Source organism: Pseudophryne corroboree, chromosome 7 (assembly GCF_028390025.1).
Source record: "Pseudophryne corroboree isolate aPseCor3 chromosome 7, aPseCor3.hap2, whole genome shotgun sequence".
Lineage (NCBI taxonomy): Eukaryota > Metazoa > Chordata > Amphibia > Anura > Myobatrachidae > Pseudophryne > Pseudophryne corroboree.
Window position 1 is genome coordinate 373,779,218 of NC_086450.1, and position 21,990 is coordinate 373,801,207.

Sequence of the window (21,990 nt, forward strand, 5' to 3'; positions counted from 1 at the left end):
GAGGTGATTGCACATCAGCATGGTGGGATTGGGGTGAGTGCACATCAGCATGGTGGGATTGGAGTGATTGCACATCAGCATGGTGGGATTGGAGTGAGTGCACATCAGCATGGTGGGATTGGGGTGATTGCACATCAGCATGGGGGGATTGGAGTGAGTGCACATCAGCATGGTGGGATTGGAGTGATTGCACATCAGCATGGTGGGATTGGGATGAGTGCATATCAGCATGGTGGGATTGGGGTGAGTGCACATCAGCATGGTGGGATTGGGGTGAGTGCACATCAGCATGGCGGGATTGGGGTGACTGCACATCAGCATGGCGGGATTGGGGTGCTTAGACATCAGCATGCTAAGATTGGGGTGCTTTCACATCAGCATGCTGAGATTGGGATGATTTCACATCAGCATGGTGGGATTGGGGCATACTTGCCTACTCTCCCGGAATGGCAGGGAGGCTCACAAAAATCGGGTAACCCTCCCGGCCCCCAGGAAGAGCAAGCAAGTCTCCCGGTTTTTGTGGTCCCCCCTGCCCGGTCACCCAAATAGTGAGTAAAGTTGGTTGTCCGGGCAGTCGATGGCGCGATTCTTGTTGAATTGCTTCATCATAGCCACGCCCCCCTGCAGTATAATGTCAATAATATTGGTATTACAGAGGGGGAGCATGTCTTAAATGACGTGGCGCGGCAACCCCGCCCCGGTACGCCTCCGCCCCACTCCGCCTCTACCCCGCTCCCTATGCTCATCATTGCCCTGCCGTGCCCCTCTGCTGAGCTGACCTGGCTGCTTTCTTCCGGAGAGAGCAGCCAAGAAGTCAGAAAGTATGGATTGGGGTGATTGCACATCAGCATGGTGGGATTGGGGAGATTACACATCAGCATGGTGGGATTGGGGTGAGTGTACATCAGCATGGTGGGATTGGGGTGATTGCACATCAGCATGGTGGGATTGGGGTGAGTGCACATCAGCATGGTGGGATTGGGGTGAGTGCACATCAGCATGGTGGGATTGGGGTGAGTGCACATCAGCATGGTGGGATTGGGGTGAGTGCACATCAGCATGGTGGGATTGGAGTGAGTGCACATCAGCATGGTGGGATTGGAGTGAGTGCACATCATCATGGTGGGATTGGGGTGAGTGCACATCATCATGGTGGGATTGGGGTGAGTGCACATCATCATGGTGGGATTGGGGTGAGTGCACATCATCAAGGTGTGATTGGGGTGAGTGCACATCATCAAGGTGGGATTGGGGTGAGTGCACATCAGCATGGTGGGATTGGGGTGAGTGCACATCAGCATGGTGGGATTGGGGTGAGTGCACATCAGCATGGTGGGATTGGAGTGAGTGCACATCAGCATGGTGGGATTGGGGTGAGTGCACATCAGCATGGTGGGATTGGGGTGATTGCACATCAGCATGGTGGGATTGAGGTGATTGCACATCAGCATGGTGGGATTGGGGTGAGTGCACATCAGCATGGTGGGATCGGGGTGAGTACACATCAGCATGGTGGGATCGGGGTGAGTGCACATCAGCATGGTGGGATTGGGGTGAGTGCACATCAGCATGGTGGGATTGGAGTGAGTGCACATCAGCATGGTGGGATTGGGGTGAGTGCACATCAGCACGGTGGGATTGGGGTGAGTGCACATCAGCATGGTGGGATTGGGGTGATTGCACATGAGTATGTAACTGATTACCTTGCTGTTTAATGGAAAGCCAATAATCCCAGTGAGTTTGCACAGTAACATTCATTGACTGAAAGCAAACCTCTGACTTCCAGCAGAGTTGATCGCAGCAGCAAATTTGTTAGCAAATGGGCAAAACCATGTGCACTGGAGGGGGGGGCAGATATAACATTTGCAGAGAGAGTTAGATTTGGGTGGGTTATTTTGTTTCTGTGCAGGGAAAATACTGTCTGCTTTATTTTTACACTGCAATTTAGATTTCAGTTTGAATACACCCCACCTAAATTTAACTCTCTCTGCACATGTTATATCTGCCCCCCCTGCAGTGCAAATGGTTTTGCCCAATTGCTAACAAAATTGCTGCTGCGATCAACACAGAATTAGGCCCCATATCTCCTGTGTAGGAGCGCACTGGCACATCTACTATACTTCCATTCAAGATAAATAGGTTGTATTTCAGGAGCTGGTGCCACCCAAGGTTGCTCACTGATGAGTATCAGCGTCCGATTAAAAAAAAATTCACCTTTAAATAAATGAATTAATCAATGAACAAAACAGGGACAGGGGTGATATTAAGGGGAACAACCAATGTCATTTTTACCTTGGGTGCCAAAGAATAATCTCCCAGTGCTGTAACCAGCAACTCATGGTTTAGGCAACATCAAAGAAGAATGGAATGGACTAGCAACCAACTGATAAATTCCTCAGAATTATGCTGCACCCATAATACATGGGTTTCAGAAACCAGTGATGGGTTGGGTATGGGTGACCGGCTGTTGAGATATCGCCGGTTACCATACCAACGTCAGGATCCCGTTTTTTAGATTGCCATGAATATGAAATAACATAGAGATGCAGGGTAAGGGAACAGAGAGGGGACATATTATATTTGCATGTAGGAACTTTCTCCTACCTATGTCTTGCAGAAAGCTGTACCGGACTGTACTGTTTCCACTCTTTCTTTTAATTACTTAACCCTTACAGTTCACGTTCACCTTAAAACATGTAATAACCTGAATTAAATTGACAAATAAAGGAAGAATGCATAAATGTCTACAGTCTAAGTTAAATTAGGACAGTTCTTTAGGGGCATATAATTATCTTTTTATAGTACAACCATCCCCAATCTCTATTTTAGCTTACAGATTAAGACCAAATAAAATTAACTTTGTTAAATTTATGGTTGAGACCAATTTAAGCTTTGTTCATATAGCTTTTTACACATTATTCCTGTACATTGCATTTGGCATGGGATAAAGACATCATAAAGTTGTGAAGTTGCCCATAGCAACCAATTATCTAGCAGAGTATATAAAATGACAGTTAACACAGAAACATAGAATTTGGCAGCAGATAAGAACAACTTGGCCCAACTAGCCTGCCCATGTAAACACACACACACTTATTTATAAACAGTTTCTTATTTAGTGTAGCATATTCAGTTGACACTTACACACTAGGGTTAATTTTTGTTGGGAGCCAGTATATTTTTGGATTGTTGGACGAAACTGGAGAACCCAGAGGAAACCCGCGCAAACATGGGGAGAATATACAAACTCCACACAGTTAGTGCTGTGGTGGGAATTGAAGCCATGACCTCAGTGCTGTGAGGTGCTGTAGTAATGCTAACCATTACACCATCCCTACTGCAGATAGCTGATTAGTTGCTATGGGTAAAATCTCCAGTTCGTTTTACTCAAAGGTTTGGTTCATCTCACCTGTAATGTACTTACAATTGGATGTCCTCTAATGACAACACCCCACTCACCTGCTGCACCACCTTTAGGCTCAGGGGGAGATTCATCAGATCTTGGAGAGAGATATAGGGGGTAATTCCAAGTTGATCGCAGCAGGATTTTTGATAGCAATTGGGCAAAACCATGTGCACTGCAGGGGAGGCAGATATAACATGTGCAGAAAGAGTTAGATTTGGGTGGGTTATTTTATTTCTGTGCAGGGTAAATACTGGCTGCTTTATTTTTACACTGCAATTTAGGTTGCAGATTGAACTCACCACACCCAAATCTAACTCTATCTGCACATGTTATATCTGCCTCCCCTGCAGTGCACATGGTTTTGCCCAATTGCTAACAAAAATCCTGCTGCGATCAACTTGGAATTACCCCCATAGTACAGGCCAACCAGCTAACTGCCTTACTGCCATTTTTGTAGCGCAGCCTTCAAAATGACAGATGTAAGTTGACCTGGCTGGTACTTTATCTCTCTCCACGCTTTGATAAATCACCCCCATTGCAGGTACTCGGTAATAGAGAACTTGCAAGGATGGCAGCACCTAACTGGATGGCCTCAAAAATATGTAAAAGTGCTGCTTTACATCCCCTTACAGAAAAAGTAATAATAATACCACCAAAACAAAAATATGTATACAAAATGCAACAAAATCAACTTTATGCAACTTGGCAGAAATAAGCAGGTGAAAAGTATGGAAAAATAACAACATTGCAATAGCTACATAACAGTTTCAAATACAGTATGCTTTGTAACAATGTACATCCATAATGATTTCATTTGCCAAGCCCAGTAAATACCGCTTGTTTTTCAACAGTGATGTAATCATTCAAGACATGCTGGGTTCTGCAACCCACATCTGCTAACCAGGAACCATCAAAAGTCCTAGTTTCAAGGACAGGAGAACTATTTGAAAAACCAAAAATGCCTTTCTGAAGTTAATCATAACCCATGCTTCACAACTCATGAATGTACAATAAGATGTGGTATTCTGGCTCTACGAGACCTAACTGATGTGGAAATGATGTAGTACCATAAATATAATTCAGAATGTCTCAAACATTAATCACAGCAACCATCCAGAATGAAGTCTGCATCAAAAGAGCAAGTTTGGCATCATCTGACTTCATCAGACGTGGGCAGTCACAGACAGGGCATTTGGAGACTGAATCATTGCTGTATGATCATCGCTGTATGAGTGGTGGCAGGATGAGGACATGGAGAACTAGAGAAATATTCACAAGACAGAAGAGTCTGGAAAGGTCAATGAGCTAATTTTGGGTGGCATGTGGACAACCCGTAGGAGTAAATTAGGAAACAAATTGGGGGCTGCATTTAATCATCACCTAAGGAGTAGTTAATGTAAAAGCAAGATGTCCGATATTCGCTCATCAGACACACTTCAGGAAACATCTATAGGTGATTTAGGGGGAAGATTATCAAGCCTTGGACACTGATAAAGTACCAGCCAATCAGCACCTAACTGTCATTTTTCAAACAGCCTGTAACATGGAAGTTAGGAGCTGATTGGCTGGTACTTTATCACCGTGCAATTTTGCACTCTCCAAGGCTTGATAAGCCTGGGCCCTAAAATGAACATTGAGAAAAAACACTTTCCTACATAGGGGTATATGCAATTGCGGTCGAATTCCCGAAATTGTCGAAAAACTGGACTTTTTCGCCCAAAAAAAAAAATCGACAATGCAATACAGTACTTTCCGTCAAAAAAACGGACTTTCCAAATTCGACTTTTTGAAATTCGACTTTTGTCAAATTCGACTTTTCTGCAATGGTACAAATGCGGCAATTCGACAAAAGTATATTCAATTGAAGTTTGGAAATTCGACAACAGTGCTTTTAGACAGTAAATTCGTCATTTTCAATCCGCCACACTTTGGTGGGTGAAACTAATAAAAAAAAATTAAAACATGTTTTTTTGGGTGTTTTTTTTATTGGTAATAGCATATCTATTTATATTAGAAGGGATTAGGTACTTGGTTTGTCTTTTTGGGAGGCACAAGTATTATTTATATATTTTTTAAAATATTATATATTTTTTTGATGGAATGGTAAAATCCCGGAAAAAAATGGCGTGGGGTCCCCCCTCCAAAGCATAACCAGCCTCGGGCTCTTCGAGCCGGTCCTGGTTCTAAAAATCCCCCTTTCCCCGAATGCCGGGACACCACGTGACTGCTGTCACCGAGGTCCCTTCAGCCAATCAGCGAGCGCAACGTCCTGGCACTCTGCTGATTGGCTGGACGTCTGAGCTGTCAGACAGCGCCTCGCAAAGCCTCTCCATTATACTCAATGGTGGGAACTTTGCGTCAGCGGTGAGGTCACCCGCGGTCAGCGGCTGACCGCGGGTAACCCCACCGCTGACGGCAAAGTTCCCACCATTGAAAGTAATGGAGGGAGCTGTGCGATACACTGTCTGAGGTCACACGCGCATACAGCCAATCAGGTGAGTGCAACGAAGTAGCGCTTCCTGATTGGCTGAAGGGACCTCGGTGACAGCAGTCACGTGGTGTCCCGGCATTCGGGGAAAGGGGTCTGATGTGTAAACATGGGACCCCTTTCAGTCCGTGGTTCGGGTAAATGCGGTTTGTTTTTTTGCCAAGTACGTGGATTTATATCTGGACACTGGATTGAGGTGAGTATAATTTGATTCACAGGTACCCCGGATCGTCGGATCAGGAGACGTGGCAGTCGGCGGGTCAACATAGGTAAGTATGTGTGTGTCGGCAGGTGTGTAATAAAGTTTTACTCTCAAGGTGTGTGTCTCCTGTTTTTATTTGGGTATTTTTTTTCCAGTAGAACTACAGGTACCAGCGGGCCCGTTTCCCCCCCCCCCCGCATGCTGGTACTTGTGGTTCTCCAAGTACCAGCTTGCGGGGGAGGCTTGCTGGGACTTGTAGTACTACAGGAAAAAACAATATTCTATACATTTTCTCAAGGCTATCAGCCTCCCATCCGCAGCCCTTGGATGGGGGGGACAGCCTCGGGCTTCACCCCTGGCCCTTGGGTGGCTGGGGGGGGACCCCTTGATTGAAGGGGTCCCCACTCCCCCAGGGTACCCCGGCCAGGGGTGACTAGTTGGATATTTAATGCCACGGCCGCAGGGCGCTGTATAAAAGTGACCCTCGGCTGTGGCATTATCTGTCCAGCTAGTGGAGCCCGATGCTGGTGTAAAAAATACGGGGTACCCCTACTCTTTTTGTCCCCCGTATTTTTTGCACCAGCACCAGGCGCAGAGCCCGGTGCCGGTTTTAAAAATACGGGGGATCCCCTGTCCATTTTCCCCCCGGATTTTTAGAACCAGGACCAGCTCGAAGAGCCCGAGGCTGGTTATGCTTTGGAGGGGGGACCCCACGCCATTTTTTTCCGAGTTTTTTCCCGTTTTTACACGTTTTTATAAAAACGGAACAAATCCGTCAAATCGGCCGTTTTTCGGCAGCGGGACTGTCGAATCCGTTTTTTATTGCATATGGTCAATTTCGGCACCCACTTGCCGAAATTAGCCTGTCGAATTGTGTCGAGTTGAAAAACGGCCGATAATTTGCCGCGATTCGCCGCTAATTGCATATACCCCATAATCTGCAAACATCTAGCGATTTAGCTGTCGCTACACTATTGTATGGAAACAGTAAATCATTGAGATGAAAAAAGGATAAGTACTCTTTTATGGCTTATAATTTTTTCAACATAGAATACATTAAATACACATGCACACAGTTTTATCTCCGAGTTTTGACCTGACATATTACAGCAGCAGGATATTTACTGACACAATGGACATGAGCAAACATGCAGCATTAATATTAACCATGTGCTATTATTCTGTAATGTGCACTAGGGTCCTTTAAAAGGGACTTGGTGATTGGTTTCTATTTATTTCTGCTTATTTGTGTTTCATTGGTTAATTTATAGCTGTTTTCTAGCCATTTTTTCTAGTCATAAAAAGTAACGATTTCTATATTTTGTTACATCTTTATAATGGTGGTCTTCAGTATGCCGGCGGTCGGGCTCCCGGCGACCAGCATACCGGTGCCGGGAGCCCGACAGCCGGCATACCGACACTTGTTCTCCCTCGTGGGGGTCCACGACCCCCCTGGAGGGAGAATAAAATAGTGTTGCGCGCGTAGCATGGCGAGCGCAGTGAGCCCGCAAGGGGCTCATTTGCGCTCGCCACACTGTCGGTAAGCCGGCGGCCGGCCTCCCGATGGGATGGTGACACGTGCATTATAAAGGGGTTCACTACCTCCCGGCAGATCGTAGTGAACCCCTTTATAATGCACGTGTCACCATCCCATCTGTAAGTTGAACCAAGGTGTAGCCGATCGGTCCAGCAAGGAACTGAGGTTATCGCTGAGGCGTGAGGTGGTGCAGCCTGATCAGTGCATAAACACAGCAATACCTCACCCATAGGCCTAATGCAGGGTTGATCGCAAAAGCAAAATCTTTCTCTAATGGGCAAAACCATGTGCACTGCAGGTGGGGCAGATATAACATGTGCAGAGAGAGTTATATTTGGATGGGTTATTTTGTTTCGGGATCCAGTCTCTAGGTCGACAGTAACTAGGTCGACACTATCTAGGTCGACCATTACTGGTCGTCAGTAACTAGGTCGACAGGGTCTCTAGGTCGACATGTCAAAAGGTCGACATGAGTTTTTCACAATTTTTTTTTTAACCTTTTCATACTTAACGATCCACGTGGACTATGATTGGAACGGTAATCTGTGCCGAGCGAAGCGGTAGTGGAGCGAGGCACCTTGCCCAAAGCATGGCGAGCGAAGCTCGCCATGCGAGGGGACACGGTGCACTAATTGGGGTTCCCGATCACTCTACGAAGAAAACGACACCAAAAAAAACATTAAAAAACTCATGTCGACCTTTTAACCTGTCGACCTAGACCCTGACGACCTAAAGACCCTGTCGACCTACAGACCCTGTCCACCTAGTTACTGTCGACCTAGACACTGTCCACCTAGACACTGTCGACCTAGTTACTATCTACCTTCCATACCACACCCTTTGTTTCTGTGCAGGGTAAATACTGGCTGCTTTATTTTTGCACTACAATTTAGATTACAGTTTGAACACACCCCACCCAAATCTAACTCTCTCTGCACATGTTACATCTGCCCCACCTGCACTGCACATGGTTTTGCCCATTAGAGAAAGATTAATCGATCAACCCTGAACTAGGCCCATAGTCATGTATGCTACTGCAAAATCTGCTGCTCTCTGACCATTACTGCACATTACGCAACGTGTGTGTGGATCTTACTGGAAAACAACTAGAAGCTTATATAAATAGTATAATTACCAGTCAGAATCCATGGGGATAGGAAGGTGAATAACTGTATTTTACATGGTATGCAATATTCCTCTAAACATCCTAATGCATCTCCCTGCTCCCTCCAAGGACACTAGCAGTTATTTATAATAAGTTTGTTTCGTTATATAAAGTTACCAAGCGACTCTGTAATTAGACTTTGAAGGAAAAATGAAGGATGCCAACTGGAAGTGAAATATTTAGCTGGATGCCCTTGTCTGGTCAGCAGGCTTTATCATTTATTGATCTCTGGATGTGCGTGTGTGCACACAGCCAGCTCCCTGTGCCATGATCTCAGTACCTTGTCGCTCCATCGAAAGAAAGGCCTCTATTTTAATAAAAGGGAAGTCTTTATAAAACTAGACATTGTGCAAACAGTCGAAAGGCTCAAAAACATTCCAGGAATACTGAGAGCCGTCCACCAGTGTTTAACACTTTCCACCACATCCTGTGTGACCCTCCCGTACAATTTGCTAAATGACGCCACACAAAGCCATCCAAGTACCAAGTCCACATTTAGAAAATTCTGCTTGTCAACTGTATAAAGCCCCCACAAGAGAGGCAGGCGTTGCGGTGTAACCGTACACTGTGCTCCATTGTCTAAATCGGCGGGCGAAGGGGTGGTGTGCTTCCAATTTCAAGTGTTAAACGCCTCGTCTCCTCACATCCACTCTGACCTTCTGTCCTTTAACTTTACAAGGAGAAATTAGTGGCAGATTGTTCCATTTTCACATATCCGCTCCAGCACACAGTGATAGATATTATACGGAGGGACATGTCTCATGAGTGTGAAATTATTCCAAGGTTTTGAAAATTCAACTCCTAAGAATGACATTAAACAGCCTCTCGAGAGCCAGTTAAACACCACAAGATCTGCATACAGTAGTAGAGCTTGCAGAACAGTGAGAGAATTGTTCTGTGTCAGAACCATGAAGTAAAGGAATTGAAAAGAAGTTATGCTGCTAATATATATATATATATATATATATATATATATAAAATTTGTTCAATCAATCAATTAATCGGGGCCTTATCTGTGTGGGGTTAGAAGTTGTCCATAGCAACCACTCAGCTTATTGCTATCAGTAAGGCCGCAGGTGAGGGCTTGGAGGTCTACTCTACAAGAATGCATCTGACAGCTGTCTGCTCTTATATGCCGGGGCAATTACTGTATGAAAAATAATAGTATTACAATATACAGATGATTCACGCAATCACACATCTATATTTCTGGATCTCAGAGAGAGAAGTTTTCCTATCTATCAGTGCATAAGCCAGTAAAGGTTGGTGTTTGATCCAAGTACCACGTTGTTCACAACATATAACAGCCACCCCTGAAAAGCAGGGCTCTCTCTCATCATCATTTGTGCCAAGGTTGAGATTTAGCCACGGTTTAGTGTGAACATGTACGTGCGGTTCTCATAGGAATCAACAATCCCTGGAAGTTGCATTTCTTGGGCGACTCACAAGCAGTTTTCCAATGACAAACAAGCAGCAGGTAGTTGAATGAATAATCCTTCATATTCAAGAATCCTAAAGGTCTAAGCATTTCATATACAGAGATGGACATTTACTTTGAACCAATAAAAAAAAAAAAGAGATGAACTAAGAATAAGATGCAATCAATATATGAGGCAAGGAAACCAGAAAGAGAAACATACCAATATATCAAACCAACTTAGAGCGATTCAATTGTTGCTCCGTTCGGGCGTGAATACCATGTATTTTTGCATATTTTCTTTACTATGGGAACAATAGTAAGTAATAGAACCAAACTGGGTAATAACAGACAGACATACTGCAGAGGTAGGAAGGCCTTGCTCGCAAGCTTCCAATCTATAGGGAAAATTGACTTGGTGTCTAGGGTGAATGTATGAAGCCTTCTAAAGAGCGGAGAAGTTGCCCATAGTAACCAATCCACTTCTAGCTAGCATTTGTCAAGAACATTCTTTACAGCGATAAGTAGGCAAGAATATCAGAAAAGGGTATCAGCCCCACAAGTCAAACCAGCATTGATGGTATGGTCCAGGTTACACAAGACACTAGAATATACTGTAGATGGCACGTCACTAGCAAAAGCAAGATTCTAACACATCAAATGGACATAGGTAAAAACATTACCAAAAAGGACCCCAGGTTGGTGGAATTAACCAATAGAAATGACACAGCTACCATTGGGAGCATTTAGCCTATAAAGGGAAGCAAGCCATCAAAAAAGGTCACACATAATGTACCAAGCCAACAGTGAGCCCACTGATTTCAATAATACAGGATGTGGGGAATATAACAAAAAGCCACAGCTTATTTGTTTACCTTGACACTCCGGTGGTGTATCCTTGATGGTTGGCATTTAACACTGCTGGTATTACAGCAGCCTGTGCATCGTTTCACCTCCACACAAGGCGGCCATATCAGAAAGTTTGCAGATGTTGGGTCAATTTGGCTACGAGGTATCTCGTAAATAACAGTCCTTGTTTTGCAAACCGCAGGGACAGCTTCTTCTGTAAAGATGAAGAGAGAATGGATGAATAAATAAACAGAATATGTCAAAACTATTTATAATTGAATACTAATGCAGTGTATTCATGAACACATGAACAGTTCATTTCTGAATTGAAACCGACCGGTGCACCACCGCCTCACTGGAAAGAAAAAATTATAATTTAAAAAGGACCACTAAACTCTAAAAAAAAAAAAATTGCATTTTAAAATAATACCCGTTACGTGAAAATATATTGCTTGTTGTCGCCTAGCATACCATTCCTAGTACTACCTTCCCATTCCATGACAGGCAGAGGCCCCTCCCATTTTGAAATGGGATCTGACACAACTCAAAAGAGCTGACCAAGCAGTTATTTGAGCTGCTGTTGCATCACTGCCATTACATGCGACTTTACAAATGCATCCAGTACATTTCTGCACAGGGCAGGCCCACCGGTGGTGCACCTTATTTTGCAGGGCAGTTTAGAAACAGGATATCTTTTATTGGAGTGACCTTTTTTTAAGCCTCCATGGTCTACATCAGCAGAGAATTACATTATCCCAGTATCCCTACACACTAGTAATTTATATCAAAAGCAGATAAAGGGAAACTATCCTAATCCTAATGAAATGTAACTATACACTCTAGTCCTGTGCACCTATGGAGATTATTTTGCCTCTCTACAGCAATAGGCACACTTATAGTTTGCAGATGCTTCTTCCCAATAATTAAGCCTAGGCTTGAAGCGTTCCAGGTTCTACATTGGTGCAAAACTGAGCCAATTTTTTGTTCACATTCAGTTGCCATAGAGGAGATAAAATGGGAGTATTCAATCAGCGGCACAGCAGAATCTTACTGAAAAATGTGGTACCGTAATCAGTGATGTGCGCAGCTGCACTTTTGCAGATTGCCGACTCCCACCCCTCACCAGTGTCTGCTCTGTTATAGCTGCAGCTCCTCCCTAAAAGGACAACCTGCTGCCAAGGAGTAAGAGAGAGAGAGAGAGAGAGGGAGAGAGCTTTTTGGACATGTTTAGTTAAGTATAAATACTCCAGTTATTTAATGTATATTATACTGTACAGCTCAGCAATAGCTTTTGATATGTTAATGTTAAACAGTGACTTTGCTTCATCTTTAAAGTGTGACTAAAAACTGTATCGCAGCAACTGTCTCAGAGTCATTTGGCATGCCATTAATAGTCAGAGATGAGTAATATATAAAGATTTAGATACATTCCATGATTGTTTCGGTGATTACTATGTGGATGGGGCAATTCACCACTCATAACAAAAGGTTGAATTGTTTTTATTTAGCTTCAAGACACTTTGCATATGTCAGGGCACAGCCTGCTGAGCAAATAGGAATACCACCCTCTAAAATTAATTTTACCTGCACAACATGTGGCTAACTTGCATGCAGATATATATACACTGCTCAAAAAAATAAAGGGAACACTAAAATAACACATCCTAGATCTGAATGAATGAAATATTCTTATTAAATACTTTGTTCTTTACATAGTTGAATGTGCTGACAACAAAATCACACAAAAATTATCAATGGAAATCAAATTTATTAACCCATGGAGGTCTGGATTTGGAGTCACACTCAAAATTAAAGTGGAAAAACACACTACAGGCTGATCCAACTTTGATGTAATGTCCTTAGAACAAGTCAAAATGAGGCTCAGTAGTGTGTGTGGCCTCCACGTGCCTGTATGACCTCCCTACAATGCCTGGGCATGCTCCTGATGAGGTGGTGGATGGTCTCCTGAGGGATCTCCTCCCAGACCTGGACTAAAGCATCCGCCAACTCCTGGACAGTCTGTGGTGCAACGTGGCGTTGGTGGATGGAGCGAGACATGATGTCCCAGATGTGCTCAATTGGATTCAGGTCTGGGGAATGGGCGGGCCAGTCCATAGCATCAATGCCTTCGTCTTGCAGGAACTGCTGACACACTCCAGCCACATGAGGTCTAGCATTGTCTTGCATTAGGAGGAACCCAGGGCCAACCGCACCAGCATATGGTCTCACAAGGGGTCTGAGGATCTCATCTCGGTACCTAATGGCAGTCAGGCTACCTCTGGGGAGCACATGGAGGGCTGTGCGGCCCCCCAAAGAAATGCCACCCCACACCATCACTGACCCACTGCCAAACCGGTCATGCTGGAGGATGTTGCAGGCAGCAGAATGTTCTCCTTGGCGTCTCCAGACTCTGTCACGTCTGTCACATGTGCTCAGTGAGAACCTGCTTTCATCTGTGAAGAGCCCAGGGCGCCAGTGGCGAATTTGCCAATCTTGGTGTTCTCTGGCAAATGCCAAACGTCCTGCACGGTGTTGGGCTGTAAGCACAACCCCCACCTGTGGACGTCGAGCCCTCATACCACCCTCATGGAGTCTGTTTCTGATCGTTTGAGTAGACACATGCACATTTGTGGCTTGCTGGAGGTTATTTTGCAGGGCTCTGGCAGTGCTCCTCCTGTTCCTCCTTGCACAAAGGCGGAGGTAGCGGTCCTGCTGCTGGGTTGTTGCCCTCCTACGGCCTCCTCCGCGTCTCCTGATGTACTGGCCTGTCTCCTGGTAGCGCCTCCATGCTCTGGACACTACGCTGACAGACACAGCAAACCTTCTTGCCACAGATCGCATTGATGTGCCATCCTGGATGAGCTGCACTACCTGAGCCACTTGTGTGGGTTGTAGACTCCGTCTCATGCTACCACTAGAGTGAAAGCACCGCCAGCTTTCAAAAGTGACCAAAACATCAGCCAGAAAGCATAGGAGCTGAGAAGTGGTCTGTGGTCACCACCTGCAGAACAACTCCTTTATTGGGGGTGTCTTGATAATATCCTATAATTTCCACCTGTTGTCTATTCCATTTGCACAACAGCATGTGAAATTGATTGTCAATCAGTGTTGCTTCCTAAGTGGACAGTTTGATTTCACAGAAGTGTGATTGACTTGGAGTTACATTGTGTTGCTTAAATGTTCCCTTTATTTTTTTGAGCAGTGTATAATAAGGTAAATTTGTGAGTAAGTACGTGCTGTATGTAGGGACACTTTAGTCCAAAGGAAGAAAGATTAATCACAAAAATGGTTACATTCGCTACAATAATATAATTAAATGAAAGATGTTTTGCAACCAAAAGCAAGTGTGAAGATTTCAAACAACTTGATTCTATCTGCAAAACATAACTCGTTGCAAATATTAGCACCCTTGCATACTATGTTGGGATTTTAACGCTGGGAAATTATTTGGCTTTGGCAAGTAGTGTACAATTACTAATCAGCTTTATTTTTATACAGCAATTCAGAGTTGAGCCAGGATGTGAACCTCCCAACTCTAAAACCTTTTTTGCCTGCCTGCAGCGCCACTTCTAACTGAATTTACTCATAGCGCTAAGGGAAGCCCATCATGTGCAATATAGAATAACACCTCATATTTTGTTAAGCTTTTTCTGTGCTTTTAGCCCCAATCTCACTCCACACACTTCCCAGGCAACAATGAGTCATGAAAACACCTGCCAGCAATCCCAGTCACAGAATTTGTCAGCAATGTCTTACTAAATATACTCTCAGCAAGTGTGAAGGTTGAGCCTATGAGATGTGTGATAACAATTCTTCCTGAATTATCCATGGGTGTCACTCCGGACAAGCTAAACGATGATTCGCTAACACAAATAATAACAGGCAGATTACCTAAAAATGAAACTTGAAAAAAAAATTTTGAAACAGGAAAAATATTAGGGATTAGGAATGGTATCCATGGTCCGTCTTCCATGGTCAGTCCCAGGTTGGAATGACTTGTCTCTGGCAATGTTGACCAATATCACAATTAGGTTCCTTTATCTTCATGATAAATTCAATTATTACTAACTATGTCATATTCTCTAGTCGGTAAGATACCATTATAGTGGCACAGACATCAGGGAATACAATTGCAATTAAGGGGTGTACTTCGTCTTCAACAATGTTTAGGTAGGTGGTACGTGTCAAAGTAGCATCCACATGAATGCTAGGACTCAAGGCTTCCCAGCATAACATTGCCCAGAGCATCACACTGCATCCGCCAGCTTGCCTTCTTCCCATAGTGCGTCCTGGTGTCATCTCTTCCCCAGATAGACGATTCACACGCACCCAGCCATCCACATGATGTAAAAGAAAACGTGATTCATCAGACCAGTCCACCTTCTTCCTTGTCTCCATGGTCTAGTTGTGACGCTCAGCTTGTAGGCACTTGGAGGTGAACAGGGGTCAGCATGGACACTCTGACCAGTATGCGGCTACGCAGTCCCATACACAACAAGCTGTGATGCACTGTGTGTTCTGACACCTTTCTATCATAGCCAACATTACCCTTTTAGCAAATTGTGCTACAGTAGCTCTTCTGTGAGATCAAACCAGATGATAAGCCTTCACTCCCCATGCGCATCAATGAGCCTTGGGTTACCCCAAACCCGTCGCCAGTGCACCGGTTGTCTTTTTAACCACTTTTGGTAATTTCTAACCACTGCATACCAGAAACACCCACAAACCATCACAGTTTGGCCCTTGTCAAAGATCCTTATGCTTTCCCATTTCTCTGGCTTCCAACACATGAACTTCAAGAACTGACTGTTGACTTGCTGCCAAATATATCACACCGCTTGACATGTGCCACTCTAATGAGATAATCAACGGGCACGATTCAAGTCAGCGACAGTTGAATAGCGGCGGGAATTAGCTCCCAGCGCTATTCAATTCAGCGCCATGTGACACTTTACAACGGGATTTCTTCTTGCACCCCCGGGGGTGCGAGCAGAAGTCCGACAAAAGTGCCAGCGCGATGCTGATTTCTGCCCTTTGCGCGGCAAAAATAGCGTTGCACCGGGCACTTAAGTCGGAGAATGCCCGTTCTCCCGACAAAACACCCTGTTTAGTCCGGGAGAACGGGCATTCTCAGACTTACCAAAGTGCTGAATTGAACAGCGCCAGGAGCCAATTCCTGGCGCTATTCATTTGTTGCTGAATTGCATCGTTCCCAATGTTATTCATTTCACTTGTCAGCAGTTTTAATGTTACGGCTGATGGGTGAATGGTTTAAATCTTTACATGTTTATGTCACAGAGCCTATCTGTGAAATGCATACAGTGAAATAAACCAATATTCAGCCAAGTGACCTCCCTGAGACACAAAAACAAAGTGCCTAATCAGCCTGACTTTCCTCTACAATTTGCTGTCCAAGTCATACTCACAGGTAAAAACAACATTGTAATTTCAGCACCAATGAAATGAGAGGTCAACTGAAAAGCTGAGTAATTTTCCATTAGGTAGAGCAAAAGAATAATGCAATCTTGTATTGTGATAAAGCTTTACAAATCCCAAAGTCACTGTGTCTATAAAACTATAAATGTGCCAGAGACCTTAAGAGATAACTACTAAAAGCCTCTGTTTGTGGCCCCACCTCACCAACCCATTCATACCTTCAGATGGCTCAGAGATGTGACTAGCACCTGAATTTTTACTGCATTGTCTACATTAGCAATGAAATATTTTCTTGTCCTTTGACAACGAAATCTAAACATAATTTATGTATAAATTAGTAGAAGACTCAGAGGTGGTCTTCATAAATATATTTAAAAGATCCGATCTCTTAATGCACACATAACAGCTACATGAATGTGCTTTTTTTTTTTTTTTAAATAACCAAATTTAGGTAAAAAAAAAAAAACAATTCCACACATGTACAGTATGCAATGTAATTCTCCCCACTCACCGATGCTTCGCTTCCTGCGAATAGGCACAGATCTCTTCTCCTGTACATGGCGATTGTGATGGAAGGTGTGCGTCTGTGTTTTTAAGTTTCCTCCAGAAAACTCATCCGCTCCTACAGAAAAGGGGAGAAGGAGAGTAGGCTTTTAAGATTCAAAGGAAAAAGGAACTGTTTAGTCTAAGAGGATATAAAAGGAGTATATAGGTAAATTTACACAGTGAATAGAGGATAAATTTGGTAATACAAAGGGGTCACTTTATTTCTAATGCAACGCAAGAGAAAAAAAGGGAGATGTATCAAACCTTCGAGAAAGATAACGTAAATGAAGTTGCCCATAGCAATTAGCTTCTAACTATCATTTATCTAGCAGTCTAGAGCTCAGTTAAAAGCTGAATTGCTGTTGTAGATTAATACATCTTCCCCAACATCTGATGTAACCAAGCAATCAGCACAACGTCAGGTAGAACAAAACAGAACATCTATGTAATCACTACTATAAGAAACAGTAACATGTTTAACTATACACCAGGCAAAACTACAGATGAAGCAGGTTCTACTGTACCACTTGATGTATTGTAGCAGAAGTTTTAGGCAATACATTCACAGTGCATCAAGTTTAGCTTTCCAGTCCACAGCGAGCAGGTCAACAAAGCCTGCACCATCTGCTTTGAGCATTTTGTGAGCTCCAAATGCTACATACAAAATAAGACAGAGTCACTGAATCAGGCTCTGCATCTAGCCAAATGGGAACTTATTACAATTAATTCTTTCTAGATCCAGTGAAGCTGTGAGCCACATAACTCATCTTGGAGAGAAAGTGTGTGACCTTGGATGACGTAACCGTGGCCATTACTGACTGCTGCAAGGACATAAACTTTCAAAACTAATTGTTACCATACAATGGCAGAATACAGCCACGATTGGTCGGTGAAATCCAACATGTTGTACAACCTGAGTTACCAACTCCGATCACTTTTTGGTCAGAACCGGCGATTGGTGAACAATGCAGATTTCTTACACAATCATATGCAAAAACACAGAATTCTCTCAATTGATTGCTGATGTATGGGCCCCATAAGCCTGGTCTCGATGAACGGACCCCTTTAACGCATGGCTAAACAGAAGTACGTTGAAGGAAGCCCTTATTCAGATGTGGTTGGAGGTGCTATCACTCCTGCTTACATAGACGCCGCAGCGATAGCACTAAAGCCACATCCTGCTGCACTAATTACTGATCTTCCCAGGCACCATCGAGCCACCCATCACAGAGGCCAGGAAATCCTGCACATGTACAAAGTACCAAACATCGGTACTTTGGGTATCAGGGCGCACCTCCATGTGAATGAGGGCCAATATCCTCCAATGAACGGCAAAATAACAAACTCACCTTTTACTAAAACCAGCCAGATATGAATAGATCATTAAGCAATAATTAAAGGGAACAACATAATAGAGATCTTTATACACACTCACACAGAAGAAAAATCAATATACAGTAATCGCCAAACACTGAACACCTTGCTGTAGACTAGGCATTTATTGTCCCTGCATTTGTTGAATTTAGATTTAACACAACAACGGCAGAAATGGCCTGTTCGGTACGCTAAGGTCCACTCTGCTGTTGTGTAAGTTTAATCATAAAAGTGGAGATGTCTCAAACCATCGAGAGAGATAAAGTGGAGAAGTTTCCCTTGGCAATAAGCTTCTTTCATTTATCTCGCACAGTCTATAAAATGCCAGAACCATTTAAGATAATATGGGCAAGTTCAATTTACCTCTCTCGAAGGTTTGATACATCTCACCCAAAGACTGATGGGCAGTATATACACTTTCCACATTTGTCTTGTAATAAATTACCACACCACTAAAAAGTAGAGATGATTGGACACACTCGAACATACAGTGCATCCGGAAAGTATTCACAGCGCTTCACTTTTTCCACATTTTGTTATGCGACAGCCTTATTACAAAATAGAATAAATTAATTTTTTCCCTCAAAATTCTACACACAATACCCCATAATGACAACGTGAAAAAAGTTTTTTTGTGATTTTTGCAAATTTATTACAAATAAAAAACAAATAAATCACATGTACATAACTATTCACAGCCTTTGCCATGAAGCTCAAAATTAAGCTCAAGTGCATCCTGTTTCCACTGATCATCCTTGAGATTTTCCTACAGCTTAATTGGAGTCCACCTGTGGTAAATTCAGCTGATTGGACATGATTTGGAAAGGCACACACCTGTCTATATAAGGTCCCACACTTGACAATGCATGTCTGAAGTCAAAGGAATTGTCAGTAGACCTCGGAGACAGGATTGTCTCGAGGCACAAATCTGGGGAAGGGTGCAGAAAAATATCTGCTGCTTTGAAGGTCCCAATGAGCACAGTGGCCTCCATCATCCGTAAATGGAAGAAGTTCGGAACTACCAGGACTCTTCCTAGAGGTGGCCGGCCGTCTAAACTTAGCGATCGGAGGAAAAGGGCCCTAGTCATGGAGGTGACCAAGAACCCAATAGTCACTCTGTCAGAGCTACAGCATTTCCCTGTGAAGAGAGGAGAACCTTCCAGAAGGACAACCATCTCTGCAGCAATCCACCAATTAGGCCTGTACAGTAGAGTGGCCAGACGGAAGTGCTGTGAATACTTTCTGGATGCACTGTAGGGGATACGAGGCAATCCGAGCTGCGGCTCGGATCTCTTTGTCTGCCCCGGATTCCAAATTGCGGCAAAAACTCGAGGTCCCACTGTCGGATATTAAAGTTTTGCCTCGGGCAGCCAGTACCATTGAATTCAGTGGACTGACCACTGATTGGCTGAGAGAGCCGTGTTTCACGGCTCTCAGCCAATTAGCACTTGCCCATATATTTTAATAAGCAGAGCATTAACGATACCGTCCACCAGCCCCAGCACACACCTCACAACCTGCTGCACTAAAGACACCGCAGGCACCCCTTCACTGCTGACACCGACACACAGGACACCGCCGGCATCATTCTTCTTCACAGACACCACCTGGGGCATTTATCATCGGGGGCCCCCCTTCCTGTCTGCTGTCACAGTAAGTGCACTATTTATGTATCTAACCCACAGTGTATCTGACCTGCACTGTATCCAACCTGCACTCTCTGTAACCCGCACTGTATCTGATCCACACTGTAAACTGCACTGTATCAGCCCTGCACTGTCCCCGGCCCCGCACTGTATCCAACTCACACTGTACCTGACCCACACTGTATCCAACCCATACTGTCTGTAACGTGCACTGTATCCGACCCACACTGTCTGTAACCTGCACCGTATCTGACCTACACTGTTTCTGACCCACACTGTAACCTGCACTGTATCCAACCCATACTGTAACTGACCTGCACGTTAATCTGCACTGTATCCGACCCGCAGGTATAGAACACTGTTTTTATGGTTGAGGAACTGCTCAACAAAAAGGCTGATTGATCAGGGCTTTACATGGGCAGAGCATGCCACTCATCAGCGACCCAAGGCCCCCAGGAGGGAGGTACAGATTGGGCACTGAGACTGGGCATGTGCACTTGTGCACAGTGCATCCATGTCTGCTGTTTCTAGTTTACACATGGCTTATGGGTTTTTTCTGTGCTGTTTGTTAACTACTACTAATTTTGAGCAATGATATTCCACACACGGTTCTTAGTAAATTTCTGTGTTGTCTTTTTTTCTATTGAAAGAACTTGAGAGTTGGTTTGATTGGTTATTGCTAATACACTACTCATTTGCAAAACATTTCTAAACAGAAATAACTGCCGTGTGTTTGTGCCGCTGCTCTGTTGCTTAGTTCAGCCAGCGATTGGCATATGTTGGCGAACAATAGTGTGAGCTTTGAGGTGGTCAAAACTGACTGGAAATTAATGTTATTGAGGCTAATAATACTGTAGGAACAATATTATGTGATTTTAGCAGTTTGTATCATTTTTGGGGGGAAATACAGATCCAAAACCAAAGCACGTGAGGGTGGTTTTGGCAAAACCAAAGCCAAATCAAAAACACAAAGCTAATACAGATCCAAAACCAAAACAGGAAGTTCTGCACACATCTCTACTGAAAAGGCATTATTTTGCTGTAATAAATCTAAAGTGGGTTTTTCAATGTATTATGTTTCCCTTCAGAATGAAATACAGATATGCATTATAGAGCCATCACTGATGGTATTTTATTATGTTTGTTGGATATAACCTGCTAGTTTTTGCAGGCAACTCGCATCTCCTGAATCATTCCGACATGAAACGCTTTGATCACATGTTCTTTGTTTCCAAATTCAAAATATCTTAATCTTTTCTAAGCTAAACGCACTTTGGTTTTGGGGATACGTTGCCAGCAGCTAATTTAGAATGGTTTTGTGGCATGGAACCAAATAGTTTCACTTCAATTTTTTATGTACTGATATAGTGAATGTTTAGAGAATGGATAAAATATAGGACAATTATGTTCTGTCTTGTTCTGTAATGTATCTGAAAAAGCAACTTGATCGTTACCAACAAAATGGTAATAGTGGAGGCGTGCCAAGCAAACAAAGGACCAAACAAAAATAGAGAAAAATATATATATGATGGTGATCCCATCTGGGGCGAGCCTTCGTTGGCTTTCGTTTTAACATCTGCCAGAAAATGCAATTAACTTTAAAGAAACATGGAATGAAGCTGCCTTGACCTGATCTATGAGGCTAGGTAGACAAAACATGGCTGAATTCACAATAACTCGTGTAGACCAATGGTGATTGAAAAATGCATATTATTCTCACGTTACTAATCAAGAGGCACGAAGCCAAACGACTTTGTTTTTTGTTTTTATTTTAGAGACCAGTTCTGCTACTAGTTACTTGTAACGTCTGTGTATGCTGGATGACTCACAAAAAATATACAGCCTTGATGAATCCTGTTACAGTATAATATAAAATAAGGTTAATGTTCCATAGATGACCACAGGTCGGAAAATTGTGCAATGC

General features: G+C 43.6%; 1 protein-coding gene across 2 annotated transcripts in view; it reads right to left on the reverse strand.

The window, feature by feature from the left end:
* The window catches only part of PDGFA (platelet derived growth factor subunit A), a 61,498-nt gene that overhangs the window by 28,556 nt on the left and 10,952 nt on the right, over window positions 1-21,990 (reverse strand). For both annotated transcript variants that reach the window (XM_063934511.1, XM_063934512.1), the window contains exons 3-4: window positions 17,012-17,122; window positions 11,091-11,278 (exon numbers count right to left, since the gene is read on the reverse strand). In XM_063934511.1, the coding sequence (XP_063790581.1) occupies window positions 11,091-11,278; window positions 17,012-17,122 (299 nt within the window). The remainder of the gene's footprint in view (window positions 1-11,090; window positions 11,279-17,011; window positions 17,123-21,990) is intronic.